This window comes from Podarcis erhardii (assembly GCF_964252035.2).
Source record: "Podarcis erhardii genome assembly, chromosome: 2".
Taxonomy (NCBI): Eukaryota; Metazoa; Chordata; class Lepidosauria; order Squamata; family Lacertidae; genus Podarcis; species Podarcis erhardii.
In genome coordinates, this window is record NC_138498.1 from 84,365,165 (window position 1) to 84,383,848 (window position 18,684).

The 18,684-nt window shown below is 41.8% G+C and overlaps 1 protein-coding gene and 2 long non-coding RNA genes across 6 annotated transcripts; 2 read left to right on the forward strand and 1 right to left on the reverse strand.

Moving 5' to 3' along the window:
• Positions 1-292: 292 nt before the first annotated feature.
• On the reverse strand, positions 293-13,316 carry ARF4 (ARF GTPase 4). Its single transcript, XM_081851040.1, has 6 exons — positions 12,892-13,316; positions 6,011-6,091; positions 4,700-4,809; positions 3,225-3,296; positions 2,683-2,808; positions 293-1,549 (listed from the first exon to the last, which is right to left on the reverse strand). The coding sequence occupies exons 1-6, from the start codon at positions 12,956-12,958 to the stop codon at positions 1,463-1,465; spliced, it is 543 nt and encodes a 180-aa protein (XP_081707166.1). The 5' UTR covers positions 12,959-13,316; the 3' UTR covers positions 293-1,462.
• LOC309335795 lies at positions 8,680-12,084 on the forward strand. Its single transcript, XR_014153734.1, has 2 exons — positions 8,680-10,863; positions 11,337-12,084. It is a non-coding gene; the product is annotated as an uncharacterized lncRNA (long non-coding RNA).
• Positions 13,317-13,525: 209 nt separating the features above from the next.
• Positions 13,526-16,907, forward strand: LOC309335791. 4 transcript variants are annotated; one of them, XR_014153725.1, is made up of 5 exons: positions 13,526-13,716; positions 13,889-13,998; positions 14,125-14,284; positions 14,718-14,820; positions 15,101-16,907. It is a non-coding gene; the product is annotated as an uncharacterized lncRNA (long non-coding RNA). The 4 variants fall into 4 exon arrangements; XR_014153726.1 differs by having other exon boundaries at positions 14,718-14,800; positions 14,980-16,907; XR_014153727.1 differs by lacking the exons at positions 13,889-13,998; positions 14,125-14,284.
• Positions 16,908-18,684: the final 1,777 nt, after the last annotated feature.

The window sequence follows — 18,684 nt, forward strand, 5'->3', positions numbered from 1 at the left end:
CGGGTTTGTCGCATTTGGGAGCCGATTTGTTCTGACAACTAAGCCATTTGAGAACCAAAATACCACTGTATTTCTGGTTTACTGTATTTCCTCTCAGTGTGCCAGTTCCGAATTTGGCTGGAGTAAAATGGGGGGGGGGGAGGAACACTGAAAACTCAGCTTAGGAAAGAGGGATGGATATGAGAGTAAAATACAGACGATGTTAGATTTTCTAAGCAAGTGAACTACAGGAAAAGGGTTGCTAGCAAGCACAATGCAGTCCTCTCCAATTAAGTATGAAACTGACACACTATTTGGGCAGTTTGTACTTTATTACAATTTTCAACTGTTAGTACTCTCATATCTGGACATTTTAATTTAGATTTACAGCTTCAAAAAACACTTTTACAGGATTTTAGTCTTGATGATTAACCAACTACACTGTACACAAGTTTAACTGCCCATCTTAATTTTTTGCCAAATTGAAAACAATTCAAAGGCTATTCAGATCTGTGTTTGTGTTCAAAGTACAGAAAAAACTCCGTTTATTGAAAAAGAATAATCTGTCACACATTCATATTATCAGTTCCACAAACTTAAGATTCAAGGAGCATACACAAAGCTATACATCTGTTTCATTTTTATTAAGAATAATTCTTAGTAGGTTATGAAGAAATTAATCCATTGAGTCTGAAGAATTTTCCAAAATCTGTCTTCATGAAGATATGTTCACCAATAAACAGTAAACTTTAGCAGAACTATTATACACTGGGCAAAACAGGCTGATATCAAAAAGCAACATGCAACAACAGAAAAAAAGATACAATATAAAGGAAGACAATCTGCTGAATATTGAAAACCTCAAAGAGCTTGTTGCAACTGGCACAAAAATGTTCTACCAATCAGATTCAATTCACACAAAGGCAAAAGTGGGTTGACAGAACCCAAGGGGTTAATTAAATGTTCCTCAGTGCAGAATATTTGAATAGTGTTCTAGAGAATTTTTCTGACGAACAATAATAGGAAGTGTTTTTATAAGAGAGAGAAATAAATATAAATGGAATGCTAGATTAAGTCAGCAGACTGTCTTAAGGAATGAAGTAAGATATCAGTAACTTAAAGAAGAAAAGGGGAAAATCTTTTTAAAATGTACTTAATTTAATTGGGGCTCAAGAAGCATTCAAACAGATTTCAAAAGTCACAACTATATTCAGGCATTTAGGCTAACAATAGAAGTAAAAATCAGAAGATACACTTTTTCCAAATTAAGGAGTTTTCTTTTTAACCCAAGCATATTGTTACCCTGGCAACATATAGCTTGGGTGAAGAATAATTGGCAACAAAATAAGTCAAAATGCTGTAATATCCTGCCCAAACCAGTTCCAGATACTGTACTGTATAATAACCAAGATGCAAACTAATTTTGATGTAACAAGCCTAGACCACTTATATCAAACATGTCCCTGGTGCGAAAGTCATCCAGTTAGCGCTTTGATAGCTCATTTGACAGCCAGTCAAGTCCCTCATACAGACCAGTTCCTTGTGTAGCACAGGTAGCTTGAACATACCACTGTTGGGAATGAGAAAATGAAATATTTAATATCATACAGTCCATTTTTGAGCATGTTACAGCTCTCCAAGAGAATATTCTCATCCCCCCCCCATCATGTAAGGCAAATTCAAACATCAGAACATAAAGAAGCTCACTTGGCAAAGGCATAGATTAGAACACGGCAGAAAGACCAAGTAAAGTGAAAAACTAGAAGGGCAACACAGGCATTATGAAATCTCTAGCTGAAACATCAAATGAAAGGTCTTAAAGAGCCATCACTCAGCATAAAGGGAACGTAGTCAGTCCATAGAGCTGCTTTAGACAGGAACATACAAGCAGGACATTCCACCACCCAAAAATGTAAAGGGGTAAGACAGATGCCATCTCAAGTTAAAACACACACACACACACACACACACACACACACACACACACACACAAAATCTTTACTGTATGGAACTATGACTAATTATGACTATCAGAAAAGATAAATAGTAGTCATTTTCTCTGCGTAAATGCATGATAACAGAACAGTAAAGGTAAAGTAAAGGAACCCCTGACCATTAGGTCCAGTTGTGGCCGACTCTGGGGTTGCAGCACTCATCTCGCTTTATTGGCTGAGGGAGCCGGCGTACAGCTTCCAGGTCATGTGGCCAGCATGACTAAGCTGCTTCTGGCGAACCAGAGCAGCGCACGGAAATGCCGTTTACCTTCCCGCCGGAGTGGTACCTATTTATCTACTTGCACTGTGACGTGCTTTCGAACTGCTAGGTTGGCAGGAGCAGGGACCGAGCAACGGGAGCTCACACCGTCGAGGTGATTCGATCTGCCGACCTTCTGATTGGCAAGTCCTAGGCTCTGTGGTTTAACCCACCTTCTGATCGGCAAGTCCTAGGCTCTGTGGTTTAACCCACAGCGCCACCCGCGTCCCTTTTAACAGAACAGTACTAGCTCCAAGAACAACCTTCAGTGATTTAAAACCTAGCAGAGGAACTCAACAGTTTGGATCCAAGGATAGCCTTTGTTAGACATTTCTACTTACATAGAATGGGAAAGAAAAGCACTTGCTATTCATACGTTCCAACCCACAGAATATATCAAGATAGGGAGAAAGCCACATGGCAAACTATTTTTTGCCTTACGGTACTTACAGTTCTGTTGCGCAGGGACTGAAGGCCTAGTTTATCTGTCATTTCACTTATTGCCATGGCATTTGGCAAGTCTTGTTTGTTTGCAAAGAGAAGCAGCACTGCATCTCTCAACTCGTCTTCCTGAAGCTGGAGGAGGAAACACCATGCTAGTTATTTCCCCTGTTGATAGTTGTTACCACCAAAAATACAAGTTAGGGAGGGTTCGAGGCTGGCAATATTTTTGGTCCTTCACATTTCTCCCAGTAGTTTTCAGTAGCTAGTTGATTTAGTTACCATCAGTGCATGTAAGCAACTCAGACAAGAAACACTATGTCAAGTTAGGGTGATAGGTGCAAGAAGGATTTCACTGAAACCCAATAGGGAAGTTCTGAGAAGACCACCTCTCATATTATTGCCTCTAAACACAGAACAGTGCATCCTAACATCCCACACTAAAATATCTGATGTTTTTGTAAATTAACCTCTTGATTTTATTAGATATGGAGGACTAAACCATCGTAGTCAGACACAGAAGGAGTTCAGATTGAGTTAGAGGCAGTTACCATTTTCTGGAGTTCTTCTGCTGCTTCCTGGATTCTCTCTCTGTCATTGCTATCTACCACAAAAATGAGACCCTGAAAAGAAAGTGTATTTCTCATCAAGTTTGTTTGACATCTGAAATACCATTCAAATAAAATCTGAAGTCACCATTATAGAGATATTTAATGAATCTTTACTCCTATGACAAATGGGAATATATGCAAGAAATCAGAAGGTATCAGAGACCAAAGATCCATGCGAACTATTCTATCACAATGGGCTAACACCTCAGAAGGGCCAGTTTAGTCTCATTGTTTATTTTTAAAGCAACAGTAACATATTACAACTTCCAGCAGAAAGCAATACTCTCTTCAGCAGAGGAATTATTGCAACAGTGTCATCCCAGTCAACATGAATACAAGCATTTTTATTTGCAAACAATTCACAAAGTTGTCACAGCAGGCTTCTAGAAGAGTGCTTCTACATCACTAGGATGGTTTGGCTATAATAGTTGTTGCGCTGCATGGAGCAGTTGTGCCAAGTCACGTTGTTCAGATGCAGTGATGATGGTGAATGAAATTTCTTCCCTACCACAAGTATAGGTTTTCAAAATATGCTCCAAGTGGTGTATAGTCAGGCTTGGCTCATGTTTTCCACCAGCTGTGATCCACAGACCTCATTGCTGTTTCACTGCTGGTAGATTTTTGTAAAATTGCAGCAAAAAGTATTTGAACTGCCTGGTCAGAGAGAGGCAGCTGTTCACTCTGCAAGCCCAACATGTAAGAGAGAGAACCATCAATAAACTACACCCACCCACCTGACAGGGGCCATTAGTCTCCAGAGGTATACTATTTTCACTGATGCAGTTAGTGATCTGTCTGTGGTAAGGACATAATTGGCTCTTGAACTCAGATCATTATTTGCTTGGCCTCTGAAGAACCAACTTGAGCATACATCCTGCTATGTGCACAAGGCCATTAAAAGGTGGAATGCAAGACTGCACAAACAGATGTCTCTCTTCCTTTGCCCACTCAGAGCCCATGTGCCCCCAAAATATGTTTGAGGGTCCCCCAACCCTCTGAAGCAAAATTTGAAGGTATATGGAGGGCTGCAGGGAGCAAGAGAGGAAGCACAGCCTATTTATTAGTTTGAGGAAGGGTGACAAAGAGCACATGGAACCATATTTTCCTTTTAGGCCTAACTGAATGCAAATTATTGCCTATTAAAACCTTGGACAGCTTGGATTCTGTGTGCCTTAGTACTAGTTAAGTCCACAGTAGCTTTAATGGTCTCAGGAAAATTATCACAATGCCGATTTGAAAATTCCAGTGTTTTAAAGTAGCACTGAAAGTTAGTGTTGGCCTATGCTGCTATTGGGATTATACTGGGGGTGGGAGGGTATTAGTACAAATCTTTTTACTAGGCAGTATAACTTTACACCAGTCTACAAAAGAGAGAGTGAAAATGGATTTGGCAAAGCATATGTCAGAGGAATTACCTGTGTGTTCTGAAAATAATGCCTCCAGAGTGGCCTGATTTTATCTTGACCACCAACATCCCAAACAGTGAAACAGATGTTTTTATATTCTACTGTTTCCACATTAAAACCTAAATGGAAAAAAACACACAATTATGACAATAAGGACCAGCGATCAACCAGTTTTCTAGCACTACTCAAGCTAGGCAGATGTGAGCCCAATGACCAGGAGAGCATGGGGTGTCTTAACTGCCTAAAGGACTATGAAATAAATGTAATAAATATAAGTCACCAAGCTCTGCAATTACAGTTTTACATATTCCTGCTTTAAGCTTTATGTAGAGCAGGTATTTGCCAAACATTTTCAGAAAACTAGTACATGTTAGTTTTCAGAACAATTCTGGTTTCTTTAATTTGTCTATACAGTAGCACCTCAGCTTACGTTACCCTCAGGTAACATAAATTTCGGGTTGCAAAAGTGGCAAACCCGGAAGTGTGCATACGCAGAAGCAGTCCCTCTGGTTGTGGAAACCTCAGGATCTGACCGGAGCTCCGGAACAGATCCCATCTGCAACCGGAGGTACCACTGTATTACAAAGAAATATATTAAGACCTGGCAGAAGAAAAGCTGGTCTTAGAAGCAAGCAGTGTTCCAAATTCACCAGAAGTATTTTGCACATGGCTATCAGCCGCTTGCGACCAAGTGAAGACGTCAGGATGACACCTGAAGTCTACACCGTCTGGAGGTACATGCCTGGGGATCCCTAGATCTTGACTGTTTTCACACACCGGCAGCACATCCTGTAGAATTCTATCTGGGGTTTTTTTTATCTGCACAATCAGAATGAATTTCAGGACAAGTCATATTGAAAAATATGACTTTCAAGCTACCTGACCCAAAAATGGCAAGTGGGCATTCCGTTTTGGCAACTGTTAAGTAACCCTGGTTTAAGGAGCCATTTGGTGCCTATATATCTGAGTGGAAGCAATGGAAGCAAATGGAAGATGTTGCTAAAATCTATGTAGCAATCACATACATCTTCATCCCCGAGTGTTACATTGGTTCCAGGATGCTCTCTTTGTTGGCTTTGCTACCCAAAGCAAGAATCCCTCATTTCAGGGAAAATTCACAATCTTTCAGGAATTGTGAAATCCAGTAATATGTACCATAAACATAGTGTGGGAACAAACTTCAGGAGTTCTACCTCTATCATATTCTCTGGCAAGTTGCTCTATATCAATTCCTGAAAACATAGAATATATATTTTTTGTTTCAAAGTTTAAAACAAAAACGGTTGTTCATATTGACAATATGTATCTGATCTTGCTTACCAATTGTGGGAATTGTAGTGACAATCTCTCCTAACTTCAGTTTATACAGAATGGTTGTTTTTCCAGCAGCATCCAAACCAACTAGAGAAAACAAATGTTTATTAGTTTAATAAAATGAACACCCCATTTCATAAAATCTGTTTTGACAATGAAAAACAAAGACTGTGGTACATTTTAAAATCAAATAGCTAGTTATTACGGTACTTTTAAAGATGTTTTTTTAAAATAGAATTTCCATTCTGGGTTAGTTCAGGCATAATTTTATACAATGTAAACCAAACTAGATATAATACATGTTCCATTCTTTCATTGTACTCTGCAATTCCCTCCCTAGTTTGTCAAGTAAGCCACTTATTTGCCTTACATCCAAACTAGACCTCACTCATAAGAGCTGATAACCAAAATTTTGAGAAATGTGGCTCTCTGAAATAGATTCAGAGACAGACAACCTGTAACATCAACTGAAAATTGCAGTTTTTGGCTTTCTGTGACTATTTTACTGCTTTTAAAAATGAGACCAACGTCCTTGGTATTATATATGGACATAACATGAAGTTCCCAGTAGCTTCCTCAGAGTACGGCTAACAAACTCAGTGTTGGCTATTAACAAACCATAGTACAGTCGTACCTTGGTTCCCAAATGCCTTGAAAGGAAATGTTTTGGCTCCCGAACGCCGCAAACCCGGAAGTGAGTGTTCCGGTTTGCGAATGTTCTTTGGAACCCGAACGTCTGGCACGGCTTCCAATTGGCTGCAGGAGGTTCCTGCAGCCAATTGGAAGCCGCACTTTGGTTCCCGAACATTTTGGAAGTCGAACAGACTTCTGGAAAGGATTCTGTTCGACTTCCGAGGTACCACTGTAAATGGCAGAGGTTAACACAAAGCAATCAGAGCATAAAAGAGTTTATTCTCTAATAATTGAGTGGGATGTAGGGTGGGGGAATCCTGAGACCTCTATATTACTCCATCTGACAGTGAACTGAGGGTAGGAATGCTGACAGTGCTGTAGTCAAAATAGGGAAACTGAGAAACAAGAGGTCAGGGGAACCCCAAAATTTGTAAAGGTAATGGCATGAACAGAATCACTATTGCTAGGAGTGGAGGATACACTGCAGTATTTTGTGGCAGGCCCCACCCATTAGAGCAATTCCCTTCTTCTCCATGAACCTTCAGAATATTTCGAACATGAGTAAACAATAATGAAAGTGCACCTGGTAGCTAGATCACACATCCAAAATGGTTTCCAAAGCTCATTTTTTTACTGCTTAAAACTTAAGAAAACCATGAAAATTATCCTTGTATAACATAGTGCAAGAAACCTTGGTTTACTATAAATTACAGCTGTAAATTATATAAGCTCAAAATCCTATGGTTTCTACCCTATACGGTTATGGACCCAGCTCTACATGGAGCAACTAAAATGTTTTAGTTCTTTTCCCCACTTTACTGTTAGCTGATCAAGTACAAATGCTTTAGTACAGTTTTTTTTCAATAAAACAAGTTTATAAGTCTTAAAATAGTGGTGGAATAGGTCTTCTACTAGTGCAAGACAAGATGTAGTCTGAGATTGCCTGCAGTACTGACAGAGTACACCAAATGTATTTTGTGGGCAGAATAGTAAATCATTAGGGACTATTTAATTGTTAATTAAGGAAATATTAAAATGCAGTGTCTGAGCTAAAAAAAAAAAAAAAGTTGTGCTATAAATTATTTTCACTGCATTCTTAGCACAGTGCAATCTGGGACTGAATGCTAAAACACTAAATAAAAACGAAACAGAATTACTGCATCTTTCATTTAAAAAAAAAACCTTCAGCAAATAGTTGCTAGGGTAGAGCCCAAGGACTATGGCACTGACCAAGGTATCTTCCGTTTCATGAATAAGCTATCAGAATTATCCTATACTCCCTTTTTGAAAACTGGCTTTTCTATTTTTGCATCTCCCCTATTATCCATTATTTCACACCAAGCAGTGTTTAGCAATTACAGTATACAATGAGGCTGCTACCCTGAGAACTGAGTGGAAGAAAACTGCCCCTTTGTCACATACCACAACAGCCTTCTGCAGCCACAAAACAGCTTATCTGAAAGTGGGGGGAACCTCCTGAACAGCATTTTATGGGGCACAGGGATTGTTGCTCAAACATGCACAACCAACTAGAGAAGCTATTAGAGATTAGTGGGGTTACAAGGAATAAGAAGGGACAAGGAACCACACTTCCACTCACAGTTCTCAGGATTCAAGCTAACAAAGCAGGCTGATAATTTTTCAATTTAAAGAGAATACATGTTGGGCATAGCGCTTTTTTGCACCTGCATGAACTATGCCACTGCAGAACAAAGTGAAAATGATTCCCCATCACCACCGCAGGCTATTACAGGGAATGGGAGGCTTCCTTCTAGTCCCCTCTACTTGGTCAAGGAATGAGAACTTGAAGAAGCCATAAGAATGAAAAGGGGGCTTTGTTGTGTCCAACTGAGATCCTTTTACATACAGGTGCTTCACTTGCATGTGAGAAGCCTGTGCAGTGTCTTCCTTCCTACAGTATATTTAGGATCTTGGAATAGTGCTTATTATATTGTCTTCTGGTGTTTGGTAAATGAGAATGCTTTCTTCTGATGTTATCTAAAGAACTTTCCGTACAGCCTGGAAAGTTTAATGTGCTGTCTATTTTTTCAAGCTCTGCTGAGTGAAAAATAAATTCAGCATGTTCTTACATATTGACAGTATATAAAACGTACAAATCTAAGATCTGCAGCTTCTAACGCATTTGCTTTACCTTCCTGCCTTTTCAGGGCAATTCTATATTCTGGAACAGGGAAGGCAACCAAGATATCGCATTGGTTAATGACCAGTTTTATGTGAATAAATTGGGTTTTTTAAGTTATAAAATTGTTTTGTTAGTTAAGCCAAGAAATATTTACAGAAGAGGTTTTTATAAAGAAAAAGTCAAGTGCATGAATACATGTCATCTAATCTTCATGTGACCTGTAAATCCTGTGGCTGGGATTCAGAACTCCCTTGAGAGGTACTTCACCCTAGGAGTCTCCTGCTGGGGAGGTGGGGACCTTTTGCTCTGCAATGGATGAGATTCTGGAATAATGTGGGAAATGGTGCAGGGAAGAATCAACAAAAAAATCCCCCCCCCTTCTCCAGCAGAAGCCTCTACTGTACATCATATGAGTTTGAAGGCAACAACAATTTAGGATGCCTTAATGGGAGCCTAAGATCTAGATGCTCAAACTGCTCTTAACACCAACAGTGGTAAAGCTGGATATATAATATATAAGCTACAGTAATCTAAAGCTACGTAACAAAGTTACCATCAGATAAGTTCATATTAGATGTAAGCAAGATTCATTACCACTTCCTGTGGTACCTATCTCCTAAAACGTCCCCTGTGAGAAAGGAGATAAATAAACTATAATTATTATTATTTATTGAATTTATATAACGCCCTATACCCAGAGGTCTCTGGGAGGTCTTCAGGACTAGGATTCCATCTTTTTTTGACCTTCAAAGTGCATAGATAAGGGAGACTAGAAGGCATTGCTTTGTGTTGATTAACGCCTAAGCAAAGAAAGATGGATAAAAATGAAGCTGCTTATTTAGTATACATTGAGAAGTGCTGAAGGTTTTGACTGAAGGGAAAATTGAGGACAGTCCAGATGAAGCTGTAACAGGAAAATCTTTGGTGTGTAAGGTATTTGCATGGGTTGGACATATTTTTGAAAAACACACGAAAGATCCACTTTACTTTTCTATAAAGCTGATTGTCTACTATAATCAAAGCATCACCATTCAGATTAGCAATATAAATATCTAATGTACCATTTCTAACAATATCAGTAATTGCTAGGGAGAAACCAAACATCAGCTGCTTTGTGGGAAGCAACATGAGAATGCTAAGTGTTCTGAAGTAGTTGATAAGGCTCCAAAAGTCTTAGCACCACTAGAGACACAGAATACAACTTAGTATGTTTAATACTGGCAGAAGAGATAAATGACCTGGTTTTGAGTTCACTTCTATGTGTAGTCCAGCCAAAATGAAAACTTAAACACACATGGTACTGTCTCATCAGCAATTGCTAAGAAGAGTACTTCACCTACAGTGACACACCTACAAGCCTACTTCACCCCTCCCCCTCCAACACATGCCAGGAGAAGGAGATTGGAAGCTTCCATTTCCTTCTTTGAAGTAATCCAAACCCTGAAGTGTAGTTAGTTTAAATGATGGTTTATTGCAACAAGACCACAACTGATCTTGACTTGTTCCAATAAACTATAGTTTAAGCTAACCATGGTTTGTGCTTGTCAGATGTAATGACAAACAAAATTTATTTTAAATCTGGAAATGGATTCTTCAATCTCTTTCTCTGGCATGTGTCCAAAGAAACAGGAGGAGGGAGTGCTCAAATCCAAGTAGGCCTGTTTGCATAGCATTAAACCATTGTTTAGTGTTGCGCCCAATGTGTCCCTTTACGAGTTATCATCTCAGACACAAACACAAGAGATAATTCTAGAACAGACACTGGCCTTTTAAAATTCAGATTATGGTAACAGAAGTCCAAACAGAACTTCAACACTCAAAACAGTTTGTGACTACATACTATCGTTCTGGAATTTGAAATGAATTTTTTGAGGGGAGGTATGTCAGCATGTTTAGCATCATAATCATAGGATATTCCCACATGCATTATAACAATAATCCATTTTAAGTCACAGTTCTCTCACTAACATAGTTCAATTGGCTGCAAAGTGATCCGCCAGGAAAGACCCCTTGTGTTGTACTTAACAGCAACCATTTGAGACAATTAAGAGCCGGTTTTTAAAAAGCTGTGTCTAGACCAGGGGTCTGCAACCTTTAAGACAAAAAGAGCCACTTGGACCTGTTTCCGAAGAAAAAAAAACTGGGAGCCACAAAACTCGTCATTATAAAAATAACTTTTTTGTCACTTTTTTATTATTTCTTTGTTTGACCCCCAGAATTACTCCTCCTCATAGAAATAAACGTTAAATTAACAAGTTACCTTTTTGTGTGTGTGTGTTCTTCACTCCCCTTCAAAACAGTGACCAGCGTACATGCCCCTTACAATGTAGTGGGCGGGCAGGCAGGAAGGTGACGTCGGGACGGTGCGTGACTAACGCACGCACCCCCCCCATGCGAAGTCACAGCCAGTACAGCGCCCGCCACAGTGGGGAGTGTCGGGGCGCACAATGTGCCTCCTCCCCTCGCTAGTATCCGCCCCGGAGCCACGGCAAAGGTGTAAAAGAGCCACATGCGGCTCCGGAGCCGCGGGTTGCAGACCCCTGGTCTAGACCATAGACACTTAGGGATCCAGGATAAAACAACACTAGCACTCATTAATTTGATGGGGAATGGGTTAGGGTGCAATATTAACCCTGGCTGGCAGCAATGGAGCTTTATGGAGCAGTACAGCCAGTAATGCATTCACAGTGTGATGCTCATGCTGGCCAAGGCAAGGGAAAAAACACCAGCTTTGGGCAAGCATATAGGAGAGTTCCCCTGCACAGGGTTGGACAGAAGGCTATCTCCACACCATCCAAAAGCCCTCCAGCATGGTGGATCTGAGGCTTGGGCTGTACTGCCCAAGGATGACAAGACAAGACAAAGCACATATGGGTGACATTTACCATTTTAAAATTGCAGCCATGCATCCTTGAGACCACAGAGCAATTCCAAATTCAAAACCAATGACCTTTCACAACAGCCACTGTATATAATTAGGGCAAAATCCTTAGTTAACATACCAGGCTATCAACAGGATACAGGCAAAGAGTTATAAGCATCTTTCTGTGAACTACCCAGCTCAGTACAGTATTGATTTGTGTAATCTTAAACTGAACGAACCAACAAGAGGCAGGGTATACCCCTTAACTCCATACATAAAAAAGCAAATACAAAATGTGCATCTCATTTTAATAAAAACTAACAAATACTAAGAACCCACCCTGTCCCAAATACTAATGGCACGAAGCAATGTGGATATCTGCACACTGATTATTCACCATCCCAAAAGTGTTGTGGGATAGGATGAGAGGCAGGGGAGGGGGGGGGAAGTTATGCTAATACAATTGTCTGTAACAAAACAAAACAAAAAAACTAGGAGACAGCCGTCAGTGTAACTGACTCTTCCATTTTTATTTGCAGTATAATTATTACCGCATTTCGCTTTACATTTCTGCATTTGGAAAAAAAATGGTGCGTGTATTGTCTATGTATGTATGTATGTATGTATGTATGTATGTATGTATGTATGTATTAAAAGAACAATTCCTACGATCACCACAACAAACGCGAAGGCTCTGTGTGTGCGCCGAGGGCTAGCGAGGGATCAGACTGACGGCACCGGACTTATTTTGAAACACAGGAAGCCCATCGGGACGGAAAACGAACCCACATCCTGAAAAGAGCAGAAGGCCCCGGGCGAAGATAAATTCCGCTCGTTCTAAAAATGTCTCCCAAGGTGGATTCCTTAAGAACGTCCTGCAAGGAGGGCGGCGGGGGGGGGGGAAGGCCATGGAGACCCTCCCTTCCTCTCTCTCTCTCTCTCCCCTCCCTCTCCTTGTCTCCCGACAGCACAAGGCCTGGCCCGAACAATGCTGCCTGCTGCCTGCCTGGCGCCCGCCAGCCCGCCCGCCCCACTGCTGTGCCTTCCCATCCCAGCCCCCGCGAAGACTCTAACAGTCCCCCCCCGCCCCCGCTAGGCGAACAGGGAGCGAGGGAAGCAACCGGCCGCCGGGTCCTCTGCCCGGGGTGGGGTCGCCTCAGGCCCGGCTCGCTACCCCGGGCGGAGCGGGTGTGGAATTGGGGGGGGGGGGTTGAAGCGCCTGCCTCTCTCTTTGCCCGCCCGTCTCACCCATGAGGATGCGCATCTGCTTCTTGCCGAAGAGGCGCGAGAAGAGGGAGGAGATGGTGAGGCCCATGGCGGCTCCCGGCTGGGCGGAGGTAGCGGCGGCGGCGGCGCAAGAACGGAGCGGTCCGAGTGCGAAGGCGGCGGCGGCGGGGAAGGTGAAAGCAAGAGGCCCCGGTCCCTCTTCCTCGCTACTTCTCTTCCTCCTCCTCCTCCTCCTCGTCTCCTCCTTCCTCTCTCGCTCCCGCAGAGACGGCGAAACCAGCTGAGCTTCGGGAGCGGGCGAAGGGCGACCGCGGCGTCCGCGCACCGGGGCTGATCTGTGTCGGGGGAGCCTGGCTCTCTCTTAGCTCTCTCTTCTCTCTCTCTCTCTCTCTCTTTGCCACGTCACGGCCGCCCCGGCTCCAACGCGGACAAAATCGCGTCACGCCCGCCACATCCTCACCGCGGCACCACCCACACCAACCTCGAGCAGGCCTCACGACACGCAGGAAGACTACGGCTCCCAGGCCGCCTCTCGCCGCCGCAGCCTTAGCGGGTCTGGTTTTCGGCTCGCGAGGCACGATGGGAAACGTAGTCCTCAAGAGGCTCGGCTGCTTGCCCCTCTGGAAGGAGAGCTTGTGTGTGTGTGTGTGAGAAAGAGAGAGAGAGAGAGAGAGAGAGAGAAAGAGGCGCAGGGAGTGCTGGGAAGTGTAGTAGTCTCCCCCCCCTTTTTTTTTCTTATATCGGCTTCCCGTCTGCTGTTTCTGCAGCAGGGAGTGCTGGGAGTCATTGTCACCTCGTGCTGAGCTTGAGGCCTAGCCCCTTCGTGTGGATGGTTAGAGAGCAAAGGTAGCTGTGGAGCCACCGGCAGCCATAAACCTCATTCCCACAAAGCAGCAAATGCAGTGGCTGCAAACCCAGTCCTGGACTATATCACTTCAGAGTTTGGGGGTGGAAATCGTGTATATAAAAAGCTAGATGTTAGGCGCTTCTGCTTCTCCCTGACATGCTCTATTTCTAGGTGCAGGGTGGAGTCCTATGAGACTGTACTTGTCGTTGGAAGTGGTACAGCAGATTTACCACTGCACCAGCCGCTTGTGAGACTTGTCCAGAGTATACTAGAAGGAACTGGTAATGTCACATTAAATCAAATCCTGGATTCCCAAATCTCTGCTTCCCTCAAAAGTAATTCTTGCTCATCTGGAAGGATTAATGACACAGACACATCCTTTTCCGCCCTCTTATATATTTCTGTAGTTAATCATGTTATTTCTCATGAAGGAGAAGACCATAATGATTTTAGATTGCCTGCATTTGAGAGAGTGGTGCCTGTTCACCTTTCAACTCAGGATCCTGTTTAATTATTTCCTTGGAATTTTAAAGGAGACATATTCCTACATAATGAAAACAACTCCAGGTAGATGGTCCGCATATTTATTTGTCTATAAATGATGCTTGTAATGAAAGCAAAGTGGGAAGGGCAACAAGACTTCTCAAATGTTAATAAATGTTTGCTATGAAATATTGCCCATCAGTAGTTGTGCTGGATTACAGGTTATTTGGAATTTAATATCTGATACGAGTATATTAATAAATTCTCAACTCCATCTACAAAAAGAGAAATAGCTTCTGCTCAATCCTAATCTGGTTTGTAACAAAATCACTAGAATGAAGTACTGTACATGATGAGGTCTTGTCACTTGTGTTGCAAGACAGAGGTGTCCTTAAATTGTTTGCTTTGGATCACTGTTTTGGTATAGGGTATGATATTACAGCAAGGGAAAAGGTCGGCTGGGATGCCTCAGCAAAAATAGATTCATGGTAGTTCTGTTTGATTATTATTCTTGCAGCTGGCAGTTGACAGGTGGAGGCAGAGTTCAAGGCAAGAATGCTGCTACCACAGCACAGAAACACACTTATCATTCCTCTCCAGGTATTGTTCTTCAGTGTCTGGTATGTCCACATAAAAGCTCCCTTCAACTTTTTATAACACTTTTCTTAATAACTTAATTTTGATACAGTTTAAGTTTCATAAAGACTTTAGAAAGGACCAACTTTTTATTATTGTAAAATAAGTATTGTTTATGTCACCCTTTACCAACCTTGTACTAGAGCTATTTGTCACTGATGTGCCAAGAACTCTGCTGATCAAGTCACATGCTTTTTCAGGGCACCCAGACCAAGCGTTTTCCACACTGTCTACATCTTTTCCTTTTCTTTTTTTGTACAAAAGGTTGGAACCTTCTTAATGAGGTACAGGCCTTCTTGAAAATGAGCTGAACAGAATTCCAACTGTCTCACCATGCCCATTGTTCTCAATTAAAAGAGCTTCTTTTGTTCTTTTGCTATATTTTCGTTTTCACTCATGTGCTCATTTACTAAAGGTTCTTTAGCTAAAGCTAGTTCACAGTCAAAAAATATGTGCATTATGAAGATTTCCCTCATATTTTTTTCACTGCACAGCACATTTATTGGTTCCAAGGATCCTTGTAGGTCATTTCAAGAATTTTTTTCCTTTTTAGTAATAGGCACTTAATTAAAATAATCATAATGGATTGTTATCGTGGCATCTTGCTTTTGTGAAAACAGGACTCCCCTCTGTATGGCCCCAAAATCTGCTCCAGAGGGTTAGGGGACTCACTGGGTGCATCAAAGGGCACAAGGCAGAGGAGAAAGAGGAATTCCATTGTGCCCATTAGGACGGCATTGGATCTATCCTAAAAATAGTAAAATGTGTCAACTATTAGTACCTGGACTTCAAAGGTTAAAGCTCAAATAAAATGCAATATGTGTTGGTCTAGATGCACCCTTAAATTAGCAGTAATGGCCTTCTTGCCCTTGCTGATAAATTTAGCCCTGCTGTCTCATAATTTGGCACTATTATCTCTTGGCCTAAGGGCTCATGTTTCACTGTAACAATTCAATTGGTGTTGTTCTACTGATGGAAGGCATCTTTCTGCCATGGACTGGCTAGATGCAGGAGTGGCGGGAGGCACCAACTGGAGAGCCCTCAAGGAAACCCTCAGGGAAGAAGACTCGGAGCCAGTGGATTGGTGGTGGGATGACGGTGAATGGTCAGAGAAGAGGGAGCAGACTAAGAGAGGTGTCAGAAGCTGAAGAGGTAACAGGGTTTAGTGAGCAGGAAGAGGCTGTGGCAGAGAGCCAAGGAGTGGGGCCAGGAGACAAGTGAGGCAGGCTGCTGAAGAATCCAGGGAGTCTCCCCTTCCTGCTGTGACCAGCTCACCTCTCCCCTGCTCTCCTAGAACTTGCAGTGAAATGAAGAGGGCAGAGCCATGAGAGACAAGGTGATGGAGCTGTCGGCTGCTGGGGAACGAACCTGGGAAGGAGCCTTAGAAAGCTTTGGGAAGGTGGGGATCTTCAGTCCTTGCAACTGCTTCATTGGGTCTAGACCTACAGGGTAGGGTTGCTGTGACCACTAGGACTGAGTTGCTTTGTTTCTTTGAATAAAGAGTTAACTTCACCGCCATCAGGTGCTTTATTATTTTATTGCTGAGCTAGCCAGCTCCTGACACTGTCACGAGTGGAAACGGAAGGGAGAACATAACAGTAGCCTTCTGGATCAGTCCAATGTCCCAGGTAGTCCTGTCTTCACAGCAGCCAACAATATGCTTGTAGGAAACCTGCAAACAGTACTTGAGCATAGGAGCGCTCCTGCATCCCTTGCCCAGTGATTTCCAGCAACTGGTATTCAGAAGTATTACAGCCTCCATCTGCCAATGGAGCACCACCAAGTGGATACCGTCTGTCTCTGGTATGGTCCACAAAGAAGGCAAGAAGGGACAGGCCAAGTTGGGGAAGCCGCACAGGACTCGAGGCAGTTGCTGCTGATAAGTAGCATGCACTTTGACCCAATGCTTGCTTCCCCAAGTCTAGTGTCAAAAGTCCCACACAGTTATGCATAGGATTTCAGCCGGAGAATTATAAGCAAGAATGAAGTTCTTCATAGTAAGAATTCCACTGGATACATGTTTTTATTTCATGTGGTTTACTGAATAAACACGGACAAAGTTTCTGTAAAAGTGAAATTTATTTGCCTTAAAAAAATACATTTAGAAAATAAGCTAATGTAGCTAGTTCCAATATACTATGCAATGCTTCAGTTAATGAAGATTTAATGGCCGTATTTTAAAAATGCTACTTAGTTGTGCAAAACAGTGAGTTAAATATTAATGCAATAGTGGCATAATTGTCGAAGTCCTCTTTTATACATGTTATTCTCAACTTCTGATTTGGAATTCATGTAAGTGAATATTAAAAATACATCTTCTTAAAAATACAGAGGGTAGTGTATAGCTAAAATTAAAGACTCTAAACAATGGTACAAAATGTCATAGAAAGGCTGTCTTTTTCCTACAACGTGCCTGAAATAAATGAATAAAATGTGGTGGAGTATTGATCATCATTAAATCTTGACCCAGCTGTTGCATTTCTGCTCCTAATGGTAACATACCACAATATACTGGTACATGTTAGAATTGGTATAACATTCTTGGAAGGTTCCTCCAAGTCCTATTTCATAAGAGTTATCAAACTCCTATGTTCTTGTGTTCAAAAAAAGGTTATGCATCTAGCAAGAATAATTTATTACAATGAGAAATGGCTCATTATGCATATATTTATAGTATATACATTAACCCTCTTCAGGTATTCTATTTCTCTGTAAAAGTAAGTGGAGTGGAAAGAAATGCACTAAATGTGTACTACCCAGAAGCTAGGAGCCTCCTGTACTTGTGAAAGGTCTCAAGATTTTTGAACCCCCAATTTAAAATCACACAGGAAGCATCCACAAACCCAGAAGGGCTCCCAGCTTCAGAAGTTTGTTCTCCAGCTCATGGAGGTTGAACTTAGCATACTTGTCCACACTTGTCTGTTGCTTTTACCTGTGGACAGAATACTTGAAGGTTATTATAGCGGGGAATCACAAAAGGCTTCCCTAGAGAAACAGGAGATTAAAATCAGCCTCTTCTTACATAACCACATTCTTTGAAGGCAGTTAAAATTAAGTATTATGACATGATAGCAAAGCCCCTAATGCACTTAACAAAATTGGGACGGACATTGATTTGATGCAAGTTAGTATTCCTGTTGCTATTTAACTGACATACTTTGGTGTAAACGATCATCACCCCAACCCACCAAGGGCAATCCACACACACAAAGCGGTTTTTGCACATGATCAGCCCCATGTGTGCATAATGGTGCTGGAAAAGATAAATTCCTAACATGAGGCCGGGGAGGTGAGGTAGCTCTCTCTAACCACCACCATACAAAGAAGGCTGCAGCTGTCCTCAAGGCACTCTTATCTCCCCATTTGTGCCTGGGAAGGAAATAAGAGGCATTTAGTTCAGCAGCCTGGTCTATGTGCAACAAACTCTGCAACACATTCAATGTGTATTTTCTGGAATGGCCATTAGGCAAAGTTTCTGTTAATCAACCTTTGCCATTTTAATCTTTGTGCAGCAATTTAAAATTTAGACTTATGCTAGGAAGCTTAAGACTTTAGACAAGAAGCACCCACTTAATTTTAATTATGTTTTCTTTTTTAAGGGGGGCACCACTAGTTTTATATTCTAGAAACAGATCTGTGACCTGATAGGTAGTAAATTCACTATTACACACTGTAATCTCAAGTCATTTGATTCAGATGTCTCAGAGCTGATGTGAGAGGGAGGAAAATCACAAGTCTGTGTGCTCCTCTTCCCTGGGCTTCCATGTTCCTTTCCATAGTTTAAAATAAGCTTGAGCTGCTGTAATATCTGAACTGCATAGACTATGGTTACCTCTAATCACACTGCC